The 22,773-nt window shown below is 39.0% G+C and overlaps 1 protein-coding gene across 10 annotated transcripts in view; it reads left to right on the top strand.

Moving 5' to 3' along the window:
• The window catches only part of tasp1 (taspase 1), a 135,048-nt gene that overhangs the window by 65,045 nt on the left and 47,230 nt on the right, over positions 1 to 22,773 (top strand). For 5 of the 10 annotated variants that reach the window (XM_062957830.1, XM_062957828.1, XM_062957836.1 and 2 more), the window contains exons 12-13: positions 13,432 to 13,542; positions 17,016 to 17,089. The exons of 2 other annotated variants lie outside the window; for them this stretch is intronic. In XM_062957830.1, coding sequence (XP_062813900.1) covers positions 13,432 to 13,542; positions 17,016 to 17,089 — 185 coding nt within the window. Of the gene's footprint in view, positions 1 to 13,431; positions 13,543 to 17,015; positions 17,090 to 19,104; positions 19,186 to 21,785; positions 22,220 to 22,773 lie in introns of those variants that run through there. 3 more of the 10 variants (XM_062957847.1, XM_062957844.1, XM_062957848.1) reach the window with 3 other exon arrangements.

The following is a 22,773-nucleotide window of genomic DNA, read 5'->3' as shown; positions in this document are numbered from 1 at the left end:
GTGTGTGTGTGTGTGTGTTATGACAGATGTTATTGAAGGTTGCTTCACAAAATAACACTTCCGATACCTGTTTTATTGTATGACATATTAGTCTCCAAAAAGAATAATGATTTTCAGGGATGAAAAAATAGCTCTTTGGCTTGATTAGAAACTTGATGTAATTTAATCATATTCTGAGTAACACCCCCCCCCCATGCAAATAACAATTTCACATTTTTCTGTATTTTTCTAAGAAGTTTTCTGATGGATGTTTATGGCTTTGTAGTAGAAGACAAAGATTTCAATGATGATAACTTATAAGGAGAAAATATGGCATTTTAGTCAAAATATTAAAAGGAACGTTTTATGGATAGTGTAGTTCAATATTAATGCTGTTAGAGTTATGCCATCAGGTTCTAAGAAGCCTGAAACCCCAGCATGTGGTTTGCTAAAAGCTGTCATTTCTTGGAATAAGCCCAGCTAACGTTTTGCCAAATGTACACCTAAAAGGTTATGCAAAAATACTGGGCATATGCTGAATAGCCCTTTTCTTAGAAACTTTCCTGCTGTTGATTTAAGTGATACAAAAGTTTGCTTGAGCTGTAATGTATGATGCAGGTTTTCCCTCTCCTATGAAATAACTGAATAAAGTAGGTTAATAGTCTGTTCATGACAGTATGACTTGCTCACTTCATCTTTTTTTATTTAAAAATAGCATGCTTTGTGGTCACATTAAAATGTCTAATATAATAGTATTAGATCTTTCCAGAAATAATAGCTTGGCAGAAAAAATGAAAAACATTAGTCTGAACTGAAAATGAGGTTACTTCTATGAGGCTCATAGGCAGCTGAATTTAGTCTTTGCCTATCCTTCTTTCATAGGATGTATATGTTGTTTGTTTCTTTAGGTTACAGGACTGAGCTGTAAGGATACCTTTTGCTATGTGGGAATGTTTTACTTAAGCTTTAAGAATTTTTTTAAAATAATGGATGATGGGCTAATAAAGTAATATCTGTCTTTCTCTATCTGGGGAAAGTATATCAGCATTTCAACACAAAGGATTCAGTAAGCTACCTTACTGAAGCTTACTGCGTATCTATGCTATCTACCTGGTGTTGCTCGGGTATCAAAGAGGCTGCTTCTCCCCTGCTTTCATTTCTTCTTTCCCTTTCTTTTTCCCTATCCCCTTTCCTTTCCCTTTCTTTCCTTCTTTTTTTCTTTCTTCTCCCTCCCTCCTTACCTATCCCTGCTACACATGTCACCCTCCTTTCCCAGTGACATCACAGAGGACCACTTCAATCTAGCAACAGCCAATCCAGTGACATCACAAAGGGCCACTGGATGGTCACCTAGTAGCACCCTTGGTAGTACAAACAGACATAATTTTACATATGTGTATGTGGTTTGTATCTTTACCTCATATATAAATTAAGGACAGTTCTTTGGGCAAAAATTAAAAATATGTATATGACCTGGGATAGGGCTAGGGTACATTGTGAAGCATGCTATAGCAGGGCTCTTGGACAGTTATTCAGAATTAAGACTTATACGACACCACCTACTTCTTTCAAATTCAACCTTTCTTGTGAAATGCTGGTTTCATAATACAGAGTGTTTGAAAAAGAACTCCCTAGTTTTAAGTATAAATACATTAAATATGTCGAGACACGGAGGCCTGAAAGAGCCACACACGTGTTTAGTCCAACAAAAGGTTTATTATAAAGCAACAAAAATACGCTCAGAGACACTTAACTTCAGTGTCTCTAGCCAAAACTCAAAGATTTGCCCAAACTAGGCTTCAAAAAGCAACCGGAAAATAACCCGGATTAAACAGAAAGAAAATCCGGATTAAACAGGAAGAAAACCCGGATTTAAACTCAGTTCAAAATAAACAGCAAGCAAACAGCGCTGTAACAAAGGGTTCCACTAGACAGCGCTGTACCCAAAGAGTCAGTTGCAAATAGGAGTCGCCAAAGCCAGCCGAAGTCCCAGAGTCGCCGTAAAAGGAGTCCAAACAACGTTGTTTCTCAGGTGGTCAAGTAGAGCCGTAGTTGAGGTAATCCAAGGGTCCAGGAAGGGAGAGAGCCACACTCAAGATAAGCCAGTCCAAACGTCGTCACCAAGGTGGTTAAACAGAGCTGTAGTCGAGGTAATCTAAGGGTCCAGGAAGGGAGAGAGCCACACTCACGATAAGCCAATCCAAACGTCGTCACCAAGGTGGTCAAACAGAGCCGTTGTCAAATCAGTCCAAAAGTCCAGGAAGGGAGAAAGCCACACTCACGATAAGCCAATCCAAACGTCGAGGATTCTCAGGAAACAGAACTCTAAGCTGCAGAACCCGAACCCAAAACCCAACACGAGAACAGGCAGCGGCAAAATCCACATGATACGAAACCGACACTGCCTTCTGCAAAGATTCTCCATGTTGCTGAGGTTGAGGCTGGCTTTCTTTTTGTGAGACGACCGAGGCAAAGAAGGCATTAAATAGTTTGCCTTTTCCCTATCCCGTCAGAATTTCCCCATCTTCTCCTCGCAGAGGCCCTATCGCCTCCTTGTTCTTCCTTTTCCTACCGACGTAAGCAAAGAAGCCCTTTTTATTGTTTTTAATGTTTTTGGCAAGCCTGAGCTCATATTGCGCTTTAGCCTTTTCCCTACAGGAGTTGTCTATTCGTTTGAATTCTTCTTTGGTGATTTCTCCCCTTTTCCACTTCTTGTGCATGTCTTTTTTTAATCTTAGACCATTTAGGAGTTCTTTGGACATCCATTCTGGCTTCTTTGCACTTGTCTTGTTTTTATTCTTTGTTGGCACTGTTTGCATTTCTGCCTTGAGTATTTCACTTTTGAAAAAACTCCCATCCATCCTTGACTCCCTTGTCTTTTAGTATTGGTATGCCGCTCAGTATTTCCTTCATTTTTTGGAAGTCAGCTCTCCTAAAGTCCAGAATGCCGGTTTGACTTTTTTTCCGTTTCGACCTTCCTTTGTATAGCAAACTGCAGGAGCACATGGCCGCTTGCCCCTAAGGATCCGACCACTTCAACTGCATTGATCTGGTCCTCCGCGTTTGTTAGGATGAGATCAAGAGTAGCCCATCCCCTTATTGCCTCTTCTACCTTCTGGACCATAAAATTGTCTGCAAGGCAAGTGAGGAATTTGTACTCTTGGCTGAGTTTGTTTTCCAGCAGATATCTGGATAGTTGAAATCGCCCATGACTACTATATCTCTTCTTTGTGGCTGTTTAGTCAGCTGCTGACAGAAGGCTTCATCAAGTTCTTCATCCTGGTTTGGAGGTCTGTAGTAGACACCCACAACGTGATCATTTTGAGTCCCGTTTCCTTGATTCTTATCCAGATGCTTTCAAACTGGTTTCCTGGGTTGCTGTCTTGCATCTCTTCTGCAACGTAAATGTTTTTGACATATAGGGCTACTCCCCCTCCTCTCCCCTTGGTTCTGTTTTTGTGAAAGAGATTATAGTCTTCAATAGCTACATTCCAGTGATGGGAGTCATCCCACCAGATTTCAGTGATGCCTATGACATCGTAAGTGTGGTGTTGTGCTAAAAGTTGGAGTTCGTCTTGTTTATTCCCCATGCTCTGTGCATTAGTGTAAAGACATGTAAGCCCCTGGGACCTTCCCCAAGCTGTTCCTTTGGGATTATTGTGTTCTTGGTAATTGGTCCTTGTTGTGTTTGTGCAACCCTCCATGTAGCCTTATGGCGATTCCCTGTGGTCATGGGTAAAATACTGTTCACAAGGCTCTTGTCCCCCTCCCCCAGCTGACCTAGTTTAAAGTGCGCCTGATGAAGTTTGCTAGTCTGTGAGCAAAAAGGTGTTTTCCTACTTGTGTGAGATGCACCCCATCCCTTGCCAGTAGGCCTTCCTCCTCGAAAAGCAGGCCATGGTAGAGGAAGCCAAAACGTTCCTCCTGACACCATTTTCTGAGCCAGTTATTGACCTGTACTATTTTTCTGGCCCTCGCAGGGCCACATTGTACAATGGGGAGAATGGATGAAAAGACCACATGTACATTACTTTGTTTTAGCTTTGTTCCAAGAGCTCGAAAATCATTTGTGATCTTTTGAAAGGTATGCCTAGCCGTATCATTGGTTCCTACATGAATCAACATGAGGGGGTTAGGGTGATGGAGCTTTAGGAGCCTGGTGAGCCTCTGAGTGACATGGTGTATTTTTGCCCCCGGGAGGCAGCATGTTTCCTGAGCCTTCCCATCCTATCTGGAAATGATGGCTTCCGTTCCTCTGAGGGAGTCGCCTGTTACCAAGACCTGTTTCCTTTGAGGATTGACAGGGTCTCTTTTGTGCAAGATAGTGTGTAGGTCTGCTGAAAAGTGTTCCTGTTGAAGTGGATTGTGTAGGTGTAAAGTGTTGTCCTCCTCCTCGACATCCCCAGTGCATTCGTCAATGACAATCCATTGAGATGCGTCAAAGAGCCCATCCCTCTCCCAGGGGTGTTCCTGTTGCTCCTGGTCTCTGACTAGGAATGAAACATCTGCATGATTGTGTAAGTGTGAATGTGGTAATGCATTGTCCCCGTCAATTGTCCCCACGCATTGATCAAGAGTGGCCCACTGAGCGGTAGCTAAGTAACTGTGGTCCTCCACAAGATGTGTTTCCTGATCAGATGTTAGTGGTGTAAGAATTTAGAATCTGTTGTGTAAGTCAAGCTGAGCAGAAGAATTCTGCGGAGGCTGCCTGGTCCTTTGTTTTTTTCTACCGGTGACCTCCTTCCAAGCCTGAGGATTGTCTATATTTGAGTTGATCTCCCCATAAAGTGCCTGATCATGGTAGTGTTGGTGTGATGCGGGTTGCGTATCTAGAACAGCGTCTTGTGCAGTGTCCAAGAAGAGCTCGAGTTCCTGAATGTCCTTAAGGGTCTTAATACGGTCCTCGAGTTGAGGGATCCTCTGCTCCATCAGAATCATCTGTTTACACTTGGTGCAGATGTAGTTGAACAGTTGTTGTGCAAAGAAGCTAAACATGCTACAACTTGTGCATGCGATGGAAAGTTTTTGCTTTTGTTCCATCTCTTGGTGAGTGAAGTTACCAAGCAGGATGCTTATAGTGTGCGTTTTTGGGCAGATTGCTATCCACCTCCCTGTGTATGTGTTTTTAATGTAGTGTAGGGATGATTTGTGTAGGGGTGACTGCCACTTGAGTTCAGCCTCTGGCTCAGAAAGCTTCAACAGGAAGCCAGCAATCAGTCAAAACAATAGCACTTTCAAAACAATAGCAGAGCAGCAAAGAGTCAAGCACATGGCTTCCTAATGCAGTCTCAGAAAAGTGTCAAGCATACGGCTTCTGAAGGCAATCTAAGAAAAGAGTCAAGCACACAGCTTCCTAATGCAGTCTAAGAAAAGAGTCAGCACAAACTTAGCTTTTAATGCAAATTTATACAGGACTTACCTAAAGCAAGGAGCAAAGCTGACTTCTTGCCTCCTCACTTCTGTGTGAACCCAGGGCATTCCTCTCCAGTCATATTATTAAAAAATGTAGTGGTTGCTCCTGCTCTTATGAGAGCTAGGTAACAAATGGTCACTTTTAAAAAGTTGTTTCACCTTCTATCTGACAGGAAAAGAAGGAAATGTGAACCAGTAGGAAGGAAAGAGAATATTAAATTTTTTTAAAGTATTTTCTTAATTGTAAAGGCCATTTGAAAAATACACCTAACATGCAAGTGTTTTTAAAGAAGAGGATGTTTACATTTCTTTAATGGATTCTGAGAGTACAAAATGTTTTAAGATTGTAAATATAGAACACACGGCATATTGAAACATGTGCAGGACCAGGCACCTTTTCCAGCATTATCATGGGCACACAAATGATTTTTTTAAGAGAATGGAAAGTCCTTCATCATTTTTGTCCATGAAACTCATTAGGTAGTTTGAAGTCTTCAGATTATGAAATTTTAGAATCCTATAAAATCCTAGTAAAAAGTACATTTTGTTTTCAGTTGTGACCTAGAAACACTGACACATGCATCCACAGCATTAAAACTGAAAGGAAGGGGGAAGAAAACCATTGAGTAGGAGAGCAATTTCTTCCAACTCCCTTCCCCTCCAAGTAGGTCTCAAAACCCCAAGCCCACATGATTTGCCGTACCCCATTGCTTGTTGCCATGCAATTGAAAAAGCCAAAAAACTATTGATTTTTGGATCACTTTAGTTAACTGGATATAAAAGCTTTTTTCAAGATGAAAATCTGATTAATAAGCTCCACGACATAACTGGCACCAAAAATTACTGGAAAGATTTTCTGTCCCCTTTGGGCTTTTGCCATTAAAACACTGTGTTGTGCAACAAAGAGCTTCAGTTATGTAAAAGGCTTGCTGTGTAGAAATGTCTCCCTATGCGATAGTAGATAACACCTAATCAACCACTTTCTTGTTTTTCAAATGTTTGTACAAACAGTCCTCATAAATACAAATTGAATTTGTGGTTCAGTTCAGTTTTCTTGGAAGTTTTATCTAAGAGACAAGTGAGTTAGACTTAGACTTTTGTGGGTTGCCTTTTAAATTGGGCCGGGGAGAAGCCATATCAGAATGTTTTTATCTGTTCATCACCTTAGGAACCTCTGTGGGTTGAGAGAAAATATAGAAATTTCTCAAAGAAATAAAAATGCAGACACTGGTGCTGCTCTTGGTACAACAGAAAGGATTTGGTCCTTTGCTTCTGCAAATTAAACTACATTCAACCCTCCACATTCACTGGAGTTAGGGGTGCATGACCCATGTGAAAGAGGGGGAGGGGGAAATGTGAAATGTTTGCTGTTTTCTAACCTAAGAAAATGCTCTCTGGACATTTTTTGATCCTCTAGTATAACTTTGTGGACATCTTGCACTGGTAGCTGATCATAGATTTGCAATGGAGAGAACACTTCATTCAAATCTACGAATAAACATATCCGCAAAAGTCAAACCTGCAAATGTGGAGGGCTGATGTAAAGTCTGCTTTTTCTGCTCATCTGCTATAAAAGGGTGTGATTGCTTTCGGCACCACTTATGTACAGGCATACCCGAGTTAACAAAGTTTCTGACAAAGAAACTTCTTTCAGAGTCTTTTTCTGACCATTCAAATCAACCTCTTCCTTGTCCTCGGTTTAGCTGAGTTGCAGAAGCTTGTCTGCAGCTAACGGTGCAATAACACTTGAGCTGGAAAAGAATGAAGTTCTCAGCTACTGTCACTCTAGCTCAGTGGTTCTCAACCTGTGGGTCCCCAGGTGTTTTGTTCTTCAACTCCTAGAAATCCTAGCAGCTGGTAAACTGGCTGGGATTTCTGGGAGTTGAAAGCCAAAACACCTGGGGACCCATAGGTTGAGAACCACTGCTCTAAGTGCTGCAATGTGATTTTGCAGCCCACTTTCAATAGAAATTGATCATAGGATCATGTTGAAAGCCCTGGGGATTCCTGGAGTAGTATGTCATTTCAGGTAAAAACTAATCTTCTCATGTGCTATTAGAATGTCCAGAGATTAGAGAGGACAACAATGGAAATTTTCTATAAATATTAAGAATTTTAGGTGAACTACTTTTAATGTTAAAAATCACATTTCCCCTTTTAAAATAGATACTAGCATAGTTTGGCAAAGAATGGCCTGTATGTGTGATTATTTCTCTACAGCCTTTTATTTAGGTATATGTGTCTGCATATCACAGTGTGCAAAAAAAAAAATATTAGAAGATGGGATCCTCACACACCAAGTACTTGGCTGGGATGCTTCTCCATATTCCCTTGAGCCAACTGTTGTCCAGATAACCCCATAGCCAAGCAGAGTTTGGAAACAAAGACATTATCCTTGTTAAGTTACGAAACAATAACTCAGAAGTATCTCAACAGATCATATTTCCTTTTTATGATCACTGCATGTGTCCTGCTTTGAAGAGATTTATAACTGAGATGTTTGCAGAAATGGCAAAAAAAAATTGCTAAAAAGACATGCCAAAACAGTACTTATTCTTCAGAGAATGGGAATTAATACTTTCCAGAAAAGCTACAATACCACTTTAGTTAGCCAAAGAAATGGAAGAGAAAACTTTATGTGTCCCAAGTTTCCAAGCTAACAGATTCTAAATAGCAGCAGTATATTGATTTGTCAGACAAATTGCAACTATGGCACAGCATCGTAGCAACTAAGCCCAGTAATTAATCTGAAGACACAAAACATTTTGCTGCCTGAGATGGGAGACTGCAAAATCTGGACTTGTGGTTGACTTTTCCATCAGTCCTGCTGCTGCTGTGCAGCAGCAGAGTACAGGACAAGTAGTATGGCACACATAGCTCTGTCCTCCAACAACAGAGAATGGTAACTGTTCCACAGTGTCTGTTGTTGCCTTTAGGATGAAAGGGAGCACAATCCCTCATCTTATTGTTCCCTCTAGTATTTGGCCGTCTTTTTAACAAAAGTCTTAACTGGAAAATACATCTGGATCATAATTTCAAGAACATTTCAGATGATTTGGGGTTCTAGTATTGAAATGAAGACAGATGTGTGAAACCCACCAAAATATATTGGAAAAATTGTCACCTTAAAATTGTTAATTTTGGAATAATTATAGTAACTGCATGGTTGAGTCTTCACAAATGATTTTTCATTACAATTTTCTAGAGATTTCTAATGATTTAGCTGTATCATTTACAGTACCAGTAAGAATTGATGGATTGCTAGACCGGATAAACCTACACTTGAAAGAGTTTGGAAAAATAACAGGTCTAATAATTAATTAGATGAAAATGGAAGTAATGACAATAAACCTGGAGGGAAAGGTCAAAGAGAAAATAATAGATCAATTTAAGGTTAAGATTAGAAGCAAAATTAAGTATTTAGGAGTAACAATACCCACTAATTATTCAGAGTTAAATACATTAAATTTTGATAGACTATTTAGGAAAATCCAAGAACGACTACTCGAATATAAAAAAATTAATCTCTCATGGTTCGGCAGAATTGCCATTTTAAAAATGAAAATATTATCCAAATTTAACTTCCTTTGTAATATGTTACCTATCAAATTAACAGATGTTGATCTTAACAAATGGCAGAAATTACTTAAAGAATTCTGTAATGGAAGAAGAAGAGCTAAGCTACCAAGAGGTTTATGGTATATTCCACAGAAATTAGGGGGATTAGGAATACCAGAACTAAAAACCTATTATGAGACGCATATAATAAAGGGAGTGTTTAGGCTGCTCTCGGAACCCAAATTAATCTGGCGGGAATTGGAAGGAAAATGTTGGCAAAGAGATTATAGGGAAATGTTTTCCATATCAAAAACTGGCAAAATAATTAAGGGGTGTAAAAATAATTTGGCTAAAGATGTTATGGAAACATGGGCTAAGTTAAAAAACAAGGTATTCCCAGGAGTTTCTCCCCTAACCCCAATAGTCTTACTGGAAATTTTCCAGAAAACCTGAGAATTAAACTTAAGAAAAAATTAGTGGAGGTGGAAACGGCTCTTTCTTGGAAGAAATGGATACAAATCTCGAGGGGTGAGTTTAACAAGTTAGAACAACAAGGTGCCCTGAATTGGTTTGAGAGGCAAGAACTATATAATTGGAAAAAAGACTGGTTAGGTAAAAATCCCAGATGTAGAGACCTAAATAATTATAATGGCTAAGTAAACTTAGAAAGCAAGAAATATCAGGGAAAAGATTAATTGGGAAAGTATACAATGGATCAATAGGGGAAGAAATAGGGCTGAAGCTGTTAGAAAAGGTATGGGAAGGAGACCTAGGGCCTCTGATGGACTTTGATTGGAAAAGGGTTTTAAAGTGGAGAGTGGTTAAGAATTTGTCAATAAGATTAAAAGAAAATGTATACGAAGTCATATGGAGATGGTATACCACACCGGTTAAACTACACCAGATGGATAGGAAGCAAAGTAACCACTGTTGGAGATGTGGCATGCACAAAGGGACATATTTTCATCTATGGTGGGAATGCCCCCAGTTGAAGAGATTTTGGAACAACATATTTATAGAAATCAGTAACATTATAGGAACAAACATCACTCCAGATGCTAGGTTAGCATTATTAATGGATGCCACAAAGTTGAATTTAGAAATGGAAAAGAAAGAATTGGTGATTATCTTACTCACAGTGGCGAGACTTATAATTGCAAGGAACTGGAAGATAGTAACCAATCTTACATTGGAAGCATGGTATGGGGAGGTATGGAATGTAGCCTTAAATGATAAATTATCAATGGAAATGAGGGTGTTCAGGGGGGAAATGAATAGATCTGGTCAGTTTTTATTAAATACTAGCTTGGGGATCGGGTGATGCCCGGGTCATTTGAGAATGGTATTATTTGTCTTTTAATGTTATGTATTCTGTTTGGAGTGGGTGAACTACAATTCCCAGAATTGTGTGGTGCAGTACTCTGTGGATGGGGGTGAACTACTGCAATTTCCAGATTCCTGGGGTAATTGTCCCAAAATATCTATCAGTATTCACAGTAGGCAATATTCAGTCTGTGTGCCAAATCTAGATTCGTCATTGGCTGGGTTCAGTGGTCTTTGAACGGAGGTGAACTACAACTCTCAAAATCAAGGCCCCTTCCCACAAATACCTGCAGTATGTTCAGTAGGTCATGAGGCTTCTCTGTGTGAAGTGTGGTCCTAATGCATTGTCGGTGGGGGTCAGAGTTTATTTGGCTGCAGGTGAACTATAACTCCCTTTTCCCCAAACTTGTCCAATATGTTGTATTGGTTATGGGGGCTTTGTGTGCCAAGTGTGATGCTCATTCATTGCAGGTATATATAAATCCTATAAATCCTAGTACCTACTACTTCTGAACTTCCAGTTCATTTCCCCTCCAAACCCACCAGTAGTCAAATCCGTAGGTGAACTACAACTCCTGTATATTCCCCAGAAGGAGTGACAGTGCTCTGACTTGATGCAGGGTGAACTACAACTTCCACCATGTGGAGTCAATCCCTAAACTACTCCAGTAAGTTTAGTTGCAGCTCAGTTCTGCTCTGTTTGTTATGCAGAGAGATTGGAAAGGAAAGGGTAGTGGGCGGGGCCATGCAAATTCCACAGCAATGGAGAACCCTGGGATGCCTGCCTGTGGTGGAAGAAAAAGCAAAATCTAGGAGGAAATTGTCCCCAAATGAAAGCATTCCTTGGGTGGTGGGCTGTAGTGTTTGGGAAGGACATTGGCAGGGTTTGGGATGCATTTTCATGGCGCTCGCTGTAACCACAATGTCAGTGGAAAAGAGTGACTTGCTAGATTTTGAACCCTGGGAAGTATAGCTTGTTTGTGGAGGCCGGAGGCTGTCTGTGTGAGCAGACATCCGTGCCACATACACACATACGGGTTTTCGCTTTTATTATGGATTTAGAGATTAGATTTAGATTTAGATGTTCTAGAAAGTGAAAAAGGAAAACAATACAATCATGTTGGTCAGGAATTTTGGATATGACATTTGTTTAATGGTTGACTTATAAATCTTATGGTAAAGGAAATGATACTTGTTCAGGCCTTAGTGGTGGGGTTATGTGTTTGTAATTGCTTTTGTGTTTTGTTTTACTAAAAATTGTTAATGTATGTAAATAAAAATTAATTATTATTTTTAAAAAAGAATTAATTGATCGATCGATTAATAGCTTTGAATTGACTACATATGACGTGCTCAGAGCTCTTTTGTGCAAAAAAATCTCATGGTTCGAGATTTTTTTAATGATCCAAAAAATAGGGAACCCAATAAAAAATAAAAGATATATATATACATACAGTAGAGTCTCACTTATCCAAGCTAAACGGGCCGGCAGAAGCTTGGATAAGCGAATATCTTGGATAATAAGGAGGGATTAAGGAAAAGCCTATTAAACATTAAATTAGGTTATGATTTTACAAATTAAGCACCAAAACATCATGTTATACAACAAATTTGACAGAAAAAGTAGTTCAATACTCAGTAATGGTATGTTGTAATTACTGTATTTACAAATTTAGCACCAAAATATCACGATATATTGAAAACATTGACTACAAAAATGGCTTGGATAATCCAGAACCTTGGATAAGCGAGGCTTGGATAAGTGAGACTCTACTGAATATATATATATATATATATATATATATATATCCGGAAAAAATAGACAAAAACAGTTGTTGATTATACACAGAAAAATAAAACTTTAGCAAATGTGTGATCAAAGACTTAACTGGCTTCTTACATTTGCAATTACTCCTATGGTGTAATATGTTTTTGTCATATTTAAACTGTAAAATACTTCCCACATTTTAAAACGTATGACATTAATTGGAAGTCATTAAAAAAGAATACTTTAATTTTACTTCACTAATTTCAAAATAATTACAGCTTCTAGTATAGCACCTTTAAAAAATTATGTTTTGACTATTAAAAGAAACATTTGTCAGACAGTTGTTTTCTGCTTCCTTGCTAGTGTTTTTCCAGGACTTTTGAGCATGTGGGTGACATTCTTCTCTCCCCTTCATGTGTACTGAGGTCCAGTATTGTGCACAGATAACAGTGAAACTCCTTGAGATTTGATGCTGATGCTGCAGCATAGGGAGTAACATTTAATATCCACCCCATTACTTTTTTCACATTTTTTCTTAGAGGAGAAGAAATCCTGGACACTTTTTATTGCTCTTTAACTGACTGTTTATCTCATCTAATCTAAACATCCACCCCTGTCAATCTAATCTTCCTACCGTGGTATTTACACAGTTCACTTATTAGCAGTGTTTTGCGTTGCTATAGCTTCCTGAGCACTTCATGGACGTTCTTAATTTTTACATCTGTGGAATCTCAAATTACAGCAATCCTTGACATTAATGGTTCAAGTTGCCTGTAGACAAGGCTGGATTAAGTTGCTGAGGAGTTAACACCTTTAAGGGGCTTCACTGCCACAAGTGCTTTTTAAAAAGTAATTCGGATTTGTTTTGTTTATATTTTGTTGGCATCTGAGGCTGTAGTGCAATGAATAAGAATAAAGTTGCTTCACTAATATAATGTATCAGTGCTTCTAGTAACTTTGAAATGAAATTTTCCAGACATTGAGACTAGCATTTTTTCAAGTTTTATCCACTGTTGTCAATCTTAATGATTTCTTTCTTTCTTAAAAGTTGCACCAAGTAGTGTAACATTTTTTTCCATCACTACATTGAGGAATCCCAATGGGTTTCAAGCACTGCAGTTAATAACAAAGCCAAATTTAAATTACTTTTTAAAAGGAGCTCTTTAAGCCCTCTCTATTATATCTTAATTGGTGGAAGGCATACATTTCATCAGTTCTACCATGCTACATCAGAGTTGATCCATTGGTAATTCTGGTGTTTGTCTTCAGAGTAAGTGACTTGCATATGATTAAACTTTTTGCTGGCAATCAGAATCAATTTCAAAATAACACAGCATCATTTTTTATACTAATTCATTTCTCATACTCTCTCTTTTCCCTGCTTCTGCTAGGTTCACCTTTTCTAGCCAATGAGGATGGTGTTCTTGGAGGAGTGATAGTTCTTCGATCTTGTAGGTGCCCCCCAGAGTCCAACTCTTCACAGGATAAGCAGCCACTACTTGGTAAGAATGTGAAGAAAACCATATATGGACAAGTTGTTCTGAAGAGAGATGATTAGCTAGTGTTGTGAATGCGCCTTCGGAGACTGTGGATGATAGTGGTGGGATCAGGAGAGGAAGGAAAAACCCTCGTGAGGAGGGCTCGTTGGAGGATTTGTTTAGGAAGAGGGTCAGGGAGACTGATGGGGAGTCTTCTGAGGAGGATTCAGATGGGGATCTGGAAGAGGAAATGGATGCTGGGGAACAGGTATTAACGGAGGAACTGGGCACGGGCACCGGAGATGCTTGGGGAAGAATCGGGGGCCATGGATGCTGCTGATGCTGGGGAAGCTTGGGTGTCTTCAGAAGCAGATCCCATTTGGTCTGCTTGGAGGAATGAGAGGGGGTCCACAGGTGTGGATAGATTTGGGCATGGGCAGACTGATTGGGACTCTGATGAGGAATTTGGAACACCTGACCCAAGGGCATTGGCTGTGTGGAGTTCTGATTCAGATTAAGAAGTTGAGACACCTGCTCTTTGGGCGTGGATAGTTTGGAAGCCCAGGGAGACCTGGATATATTGGGGTTGTTTGGCCATTATATCTTTTGTGTGGCAAGGTGTTGCTGGCGCCATTGGGTTTCCTGTGTGTGTTACTGAGGACTGGACTGGGACTTTGTAACGGATCTTCTGTTCGCCCTTGTTGCTTTGGCTCTCTGTGCCATTCCGTGTTGTGACCTTCTTGGATGACTTCAACCTCTCAGACCTTGGACTGGAACTTGACTCGGCTTTGCTCTTCGCTATCAAATCGTGGTCTGGCATCATTCTCTACTCGGTGGCTGCCTGACTGCTCATCCCGATTCCGGACCGGCTTGACGACGCTTTCTCGCTCTGGTCCTTTAACTCCTGGCTTGGTGTTTGTTTCTACAACGGCTTGGTGCTGCTGGCTTATCCCGACTCCAGACTGGCTCCACGACGCTTTCCTGCTCCGCTCCTTTAACTCCTGGTTTGGCGTGTGTTCCTGCAGCGGTTGTTGCGGGCTTGCCAGCGTCTCCCTGTTCCGCTGGCTTGTTTGCTCTTAACTGAGAGTCCTTTAGCCCAGTTTGGGTGTTTGTTTGGTTTTGAACTTCTTTTTGAATGTTTAAGTTTTGGGAAGGGTTTTTGGGCTTCAATACTGCTTGTCTTAGTTTTTGCCCTCTTTTTTTGACCCATTGTGAACTCTTGAGTCAAGTTCTAGGACTCCGGGTCTACTCAGGAGTCGTGGCTTGGCCTGGCCGCCAGGAACAGAAAACTTGGCTTGGTAGAATCAGGAGCTAGAGTCGGTGAACTGTTCTCAGGAAATAGCTACGTTGACACCGCAAAGTGTTCACAGTGCAAGACACTTTTATGGAACTTAGATCTGATCACAAAGAAGGGGAAGCCAAGCTCCCCAGAAGTTCCTAAGGGAATCTTCTATCCATTATCCCCTCGAGATGCCAAGTGGTTACTCCTGCAGAGCCCTTGTTTTTCTGATCTCTGGCAATGCAGAAACTCCCTTCTGTTGAAGGACACATTCTCTGGGGAACTAAGAACATCTGGTTCAGCCATGGGAGTAATATTTCCAGTTTCTCTCACAGTTAAGGAATCATCCGAGCTATCAACAGCAGGTAGCTGTAATTGGAAGGAGCTCTGTGGACTAGGTAAAAAGTCAGAATAAACTTCATCCTGGTCAAAGTTCATTTCTGAATCAGGTTCAGAAACCAAAGGTGGCTAGGGTATGACAATATCTCTGACAATTTGGGAGGTGAGACATGGATAATCCTAGTTATCTATTTTTAGCATGGATTGTTTTCACTTGCTATTAGTAGGTGTGGGTCCATCTCTTCAAACTGGTGTACTTAGGGTCACCATAAGTTGGAAATGACATAAAGACACTTAACAAATAGCAACCAATTGAACTGAAGCAAATTCATAAGAGATTTGCATGAACTTCCCTATAAATATTAAAAGAATGCATAAGAATGCATAAAAGAATGCAAAAGAATGTTGTAACCTCATATTCTATCGCAGCTAGCAGAAATGTCATTGTCCATATATTTGGTTAGCATAGAAAGGGAGTCACAAGAAATGAGTAGAAATCCCCTTTCCATGTTGTTGGTGTGAGCAACTGGCAGGAAGTGGTGCCTCCCATGGGCTGCAATGGCTGGAGTATTTCTCTTCTGGCATGTTTTGAACATGCACTAAGCACTTTTTCTAGTTTGCCTTGCAGACTAGATTATAAATGAAGGGAAATTATGTTTAAGAAAAAATTGTAACTACATTTAATTATAAATAAATAGCAATGTATAGGTTCTGCAGTCAATATGTAAGTTATTGGGTGATCACTTACAAATTAAACATTTAATTGTGCACTACTGCAGATGCTTTTATGTAATGCAGCTTGTTTTGTTATTGTGCAAATAATTTTTTTTGTTTTCAAACAAAAGGGAAAAAACTCATAAACAATTAAAAAAGGGGAAAAAAGGGAAAGATGGGAAACATCACAGGATGTAGTTTGTAAGTTATGGAGCCATGTGGGTTAATTAGTTCAACACATGAGTCTTTTGTATTGTCAAAGACATAAAGGGACAGGGAATATCATTATACATATTCTTTAGTATAGGGAGGAAGTAAGTAAAAAAATTCCAACGTGTAGTGTTCCCTTACTACTTCGTGGTTCACTTTTCGTGGATTTGCTGTTTTGCGGTTTTTCAATAAACTCTAAAAAAACCTATTATAAATCATAAAAAATTATAATTTACAGCCTAAGAAAGAGAGGAAGGAGAAGCCAAAGGGAGAGAAAGGGAGCCTAAGTGGCAACGGGAGGAGAAGGAGGTGATTTATCAACACACGATTGGTTGATAAAGACTTAAAATAGTGTATAACTACTAAAATAATGTATAAATATTAAAATAAATATAGTGTCCCTATTTCACGGATTTTCACTTATTGCGGATGGTCCTGGAACGTAACCCCAGCGATAAGTGAGGGAACACTATTACTATTATTATAATTATTAATATCCCACTTTTTCTCGTTTAAAAGAGACTCAAAGCTGCTAACAATATTATAAAATAGAATAAAAATTAAAAGGTACAATTTAAACCCAAAACAAATAAACATTAAAATATAATTAAACATAAGATTCAAAATGAATCTATTAAAATACATAAACCCCAATCAGTATTTTCTGTGTCTTAAAAATGTGTTCTCTATATTTGTATTCCACTCTGCACTGTTTCTGTGCTGCATGTGCTTAGTAGGCTTAAATTGTTGATTATATAAAAATAAGAGGAACCAAAATAGGAACAGAGCATTTTGTGAACAATTTCCGTCTCTTGAAATTTAGCTATTGGCTGAGTTTTCATGGGGATTTAAGGGGTAAAAATGGTCATTGAGCATGCTTGTTTTCCTAATGTTTATACTTCCATTTACATACCATCTGGTAAATAGAGGATTGTTGTTGTATCCAAATCTATAGTCGAGTTCCTGTGGAGCCATACGACAGAAAGCATGTGTGTGGGATATATGTCAGCACAGGATGGCAAAGCCAAGGTAAGTGTCAAATTTGGAATAAGTGCAGTAATAATTTTTAAAAATAGTAATACTGGTTTCCTTCCCTATTCAAAGGGCTTACACATAAAGAACTAGCTTACATCATGACTAAGCTATGATTTGGTGATCACAAGGGTGCAGTTTCTTGGTGTGCTCATGGATCCTGGGACCTTCCAAGCTGCCAAACCAGGCTGGAACTGGACTGTTTTCTAGTGTTGCAATATACAACAGAGAACGAACAGTGTCCTTCAAGCTGTTCCACGCAAAGATCATTTCTTTTCGCTCTTGCCGCTTGGTCAGGGTGAAAGTTGCACCAAAACGTTGACCAAAAATATGTTTTGGATCAGAGGGAAGAAATAAGATTAGAAGCAAATATAAAAAGCAGTGGCACTGAGGTCAAACGTGTTTGGAAGGAATGGGATTGATAAAGGGAAGATTAAGTATGGCTCTAGAAAAGCCAGCAAAAGCTTGCTAGTGAATTCCCTAGATACAGTATCAGGCATGGCAGTTGCAGTAGGTCTCTTTAGAAGATCAGATATGTGAGGTAAAGCACTGTTGAAGATACAATTTTGGCATGCTGTGGTCTGGAGTTAATTGCATTGTAAGCTAGGTTTGTTTTGGCTGAGTTGCTAATTATTCTGGACTTGTGTTGCATCATTTAACATGAACCCAGAGAGAAAAGCTTGGCTTTTAGCTCTTTTACTCCATTTCACTCTTAAGATATACTTTCTTTTGTCTAAATATCTTTACATCAAGGAAAACAGTAGAATTAATACTATCACATAGGGTCAGCATGTTAGAAGAGATAGGCAGGTTCAGTGTTAGATTGGTTGTAATGTTGTTCCAAAATTTTTGTAACACTTGTGTTGATTTAGCCTGATGGTGGCTTATGAAGCCTTGATGTAATGTAAAGTTCAGCACTCTGTTCAAGGATCTTTCCCTATATACAGATCTTTCGTTGGACATCTGGTGTGCATTGCTTTCATGCTGCGGGCAAATTCCCCAGCTGGTAATCTTGATAGAGCCAACAGGCACAGCTGCTCTTCTTGGTTCACTTTTTAAGTTGTGACCTTCCTCTGGGAGAGTTAATCCCTCTCTTCTCTTTCCTTTTGAGCCTGTAGCTGCAAATGCTTTCCTGAAACTAATCCCAAATGCAGTGGCTGCTCATTGCTAATAATCGTGATATAAGATGCTCTTGCATAAGTCCTGGAAATTGAGACTAACTAAAAGATAGCAAAGGGTACTCCAGAAGGAAAGGAGAGGGGAAAACTAATTGAAAATAGATAATAAAACTTTGACCAAATCCAAAACACTGTGGAGAAAGAAAGGGTCCAGTTATAAAATTTCCAATTTCAAAAACAAGGACTAAAAAAATGTAGTAGTTGCATACATGTTCCTTTTTCTGAAGCATACTGAACAGATTTGTTTTTCCACTAATGCTTTAAGTTTTAGGTATACTCTCTAAGGTCTATGGGCAGATTTTCTTTTTAATTGCCCTAAACTACAAACATAGTTTTATGAGCATACATGCTGGTATACTTTTGGCTAGTTCATTTATAATGAGTACTAAATGCAGTCATAAGCATTTTTTTAAAAAAAAAATCCCATTAAAAGAGACAGTTAACAACTTTGCTTTCATTTCTCTTTACCAGCGTATTGGAGATTATGAAAAAAAAAGCTTCCTTGTGAGGCTTCATCTCTTTTTATTCTTAATAAAATAGCAACTTAAATGGAAAAAGACTTTTTTTTTTTTTTGCTTAGACTAGTGTTTCCCAAACTCTGGTTTTTCAGGTGTTTGGGGCTCCAGCTCCCTGAATCCCTGATCATTAACCAAGGCATCTGAAGTCCCAAACACCTGGAGGACTGGAATTTGGGAATCACTTTCACTACTCCCAAAAAACAGCTATAACATTACCGGCAAAAACTGATAAAATGAAATGCCGAAATACCATAAAAATGTCACAATTATTCTCAGCAATTATTTTTAAAATGCGATTTTTACCTGTAATCAATAGGTATTGAAATACAGAGCAGCAGTTGCAGTTTCTGAATCCTTTTAAAATGAATTGCAGAGCCCATGTCTGAAGAAACTGAAGGTATGGATGACAGTGATCACTATGGTTTAGGATAGGGAGATCCTTGAATGTCAGGTGTAACTGCAGAAGCCACGGTAATGGCCACTGTGGCTTCATGATATTCCAGTACCTGAGCATCTTAATCTGAAAAGTAATCCTGTCCTTGTAGTGACTGAAAGTTTCCAGCAGTAATTAGCAATGCAGATCCATTTCCAGACGCCACAAGACCCTAGGTGATAGGAACCTAAATATCTCATGTTAGAATGTTTTATATAACAGGAGATGGAGAAAGAAATTACTGTATTTCTGAAGGTATTCCCCTTCTGAGAGCTGAGAATTTCTTTCACTCAGTGGCACAGTAGTTGTTTAATTTTCTATCTCAGTCAGTTTCCTAGACAGTTCTAGATGTACTAGAACTAAAATATTCAGCTGTGTCTTGAATTGAAAATGTAGTGTAATATTTAGACTTAATGTCATATTTGGTCTTGATAAAAATCTTTCCTTCCTCAACATTTACTTAATATCGCGTGAGTACACTGTTCTAAGATGTAGCACATCTGAAAAACAGTTCTAGAAACCTTTGTGGTAAAACAAGCAATAAATTGTACAACATCATTTTGTAGATAGAATTCTGCTTTTATCTGGATGCGTGCCTTCAAGAATCGCATTTTTCTTTGGCATGTCTTCCATGAAATTGCTGTCTTTACATTTGACTGACCTCCTAACAGTAGAAACAGTGGAGCAGACAGTTTATCCATTGGCACTTGTTGCTTTCTGGGAAGCCTTAATAGAAAAGGACAAGAGCTGCCTGGCCATCAATGGCTCATGACCAATGTTTCAGTTAAATGAAATAGTGGCTTGCTGAGCTTGTAACTACTTACCCTTTTCCATCAACTGTATTTAGTCTGTCTTAAAATACACTTTTGAGGAGGAAGATGGGAAATGGCTGGTTGGGAGGAAACAACCTATTTGCCTGTGGAAATGTTATTTTGGGCCACGGTTCAGAACAACTCTCATTCATGCCATTTCTGTCTTTCAGTGTGATGCTTCCTAAAATTAGTACAGTGTTTCTTTGAAAACAGTATTCAAAGAGACAAGTAGAAGAAATCTGATTCAGATCTTCTTGGAGATTACAGAGAGACTTCAGCAAGTGCCTGAGGGAAGCATTTGTGGTGCAGCCTCAGTGTGGGTTCATGCACGGGTGGTAGGAATGCAAGTACTTATTATTGTGAGGTGGGCTCTTCCCTCCCTACTCCTCCTTTCTTTTCCCCCTTTAGTCCTTGACAAGGCTGCCAACAGTAGGATGGTGTACACTGCGTGTTTGCTGATAGACCTAACTTAGCTGTGTCTAACCTTTGACGCATTTAGTCTGATTGTAGACATGTTTATTCTGCAAGAAGCCCTTCTGTTTGTAATAGTGCTTATTTCCAAGTAGCTATGATTAGGGCTGTAACCATAGTATGTGCTTAAACAATAGATTTCGCTATTTGAAAATTAGGTGGATCTCAAGGATTTTTAAAGGATTCATGGCCAGAATAATACTCTATTTTGTACCTTGATACAAAATAATTTTTTCTGTTTCTTTCTCTGCTCCTGAAGAAGAACATGACTTCCTTCATGTTTCACAGTAGAAGAAAGTGCCTTGATAGGATTTTATTTTTCATTATCACCTATAGCAGAATGGCTAGTATGCAGAGAATACTATGGGCAGCCAGTGTAGAAATATTAGGACCCAAATTGCTGACAGTTTAAATTCCTAGTTAGAATATAATTTCATCAAAGAGAATTTATATTTTATGTCAGTCTTGCTGTTCACTGCCATCAAGTTGATTTCCACTTATGGCAGCCCTATGAATGAGAGACTTCCAAGTCATCCTGTCCTCAGCCCTTAGTAATACTTGTTAAATACTTGTTGCGATTTCCTGCTTCTCAGCAGGGGGTTGGACTGGATGGCCCATGAGGTCTCTTCCAACTCTATGATTCTATGATTCTAAAGACACACCAAACTCAATTTCCATCTTTTAGCTTGCTTTTTGAATATATGCTATGAAACCTGAAATAGTTCCCTAGATCTGGCTTCACAGTTCAGCTCCAAAGGTATCTAATAATAATAATAATAGTAATAATAATAATAATAATAATTATTATTATTTATTTGTTTGACCAGTCATATGACCATTTCAAAGTGCAACATAAATAAAAACAAGGCAAAAAGAATGGGAGGACAGCAGCTGACCTTCTGTTCTCCGTCAAAATCTTATTTTCCTGATTCTTCTTTCAGGAAATATGCTCTTTTCTTGATAGCTTTCAGGATAAAAAGGTTTACTCTGATTATGATGGATCTTTCTTGTCCTTGCAAGAGGACTGTCAGAAGATCATTTCTGTTGGGGGACCTAAAATTAGATAGTAAGGGATGTAAATATCTGTGTCGAAGTCCAAAGGTATCTGTGTTTGCAACAGATGCTGGAATAACCTCCTTGCACACCAACACAAAATACTTGAGACCACTGACTAATCCAGCAAACAGTTTCCAAGGATCAGGTCTCAAAAATCGTTTTAACTGGGCCACCAGTATTATTTTGGTACTTTATTTAACTGATTGTAGTTTTCACAACTTTCAGAGTGAAGGATCTGATACCACTGATTCTGTATTACGGGAGAATGGAGGGAGCACCAATATAAAGGTAGAGCATCCCATATCTGAAATTCTGAAATCGAAATACTCCAGAAACCAAAAATCGTCTACATAGTAGCTGAGATAATAATACTTTGGTTTTCTTATGATTCGTTGTACACAAACATTGTTCCAAGCACAAAATTATTACAAATACGATATATAAAATTGCCTCCAGGCTATGTGTATAAGGTGTATATGAAACATAAAGCATTTTCAGAATTATCTCATTGGGTATATATATCTGGGGGGAAAAAATCTGAAATCCAAAACACTTCTGGTCCCAAACACCTATACTAGCTTCTTTTGATGCCAGCAATATGCAAATCAGTTGATATTGGTGTGTGCATTTCTCCTTCCCTCTCTTATACATGGTCAAAAGGAAAAAGATATTCTGTATTTTGCAGGTAGGCTACATTCTGTATTTCTAGGCCCAAATGCTTTTGCCATTCCCCACTAGAGTGAATCAGTTGTAAGTTGTTCCCCTTGTGTAGTCTTTTGGAGGAGGAGGATCTAATTCTGTGATGCACAGTTTATCCGGTGCATAGCTCAGTGTATGCTGTCTATATAGGAGAAACAAGAATAGAAATTGCTTCTTGGATTAATAATACAAATGTTCCATACTACAATCAGTGGTTGTATATAATATGTTTTCTATCTCTTTTTGGTCATTTGTTAGTCATCTGTTAAGTACCAAAAACACTAATTAAACCCCCACTTACCTTAATTCTTTTGATTCAGTGGCTCTATTCTAGTATGCATTGGCAGCAGAATTCATTCTCGCATTTTCTGCCCTCACTAGCTGTTGCACTGACTGCTCTCTTTTGGGATAGAACTGGAAAACATTTCTCTAAACGTTCTTTCTATGTGCTGCTGCTATAGCAGTCAAACTTGAAATGAGATCACTAACTCTCTCCCATGAGTATTAAGACAGT

The sequence above is a fragment of the Anolis carolinensis genome, chromosome 1, assembly GCF_035594765.1.
Source record: "Anolis carolinensis isolate JA03-04 chromosome 1, rAnoCar3.1.pri, whole genome shotgun sequence".
Classification (NCBI taxonomy): Eukaryota; Metazoa; Chordata; class Lepidosauria; order Squamata; family Dactyloidae; genus Anolis; species Anolis carolinensis.
The sequence above is the reverse complement of the archived record's forward strand: the minus strand, read 5'-3'. Positions and strand labels throughout refer to the sequence as shown.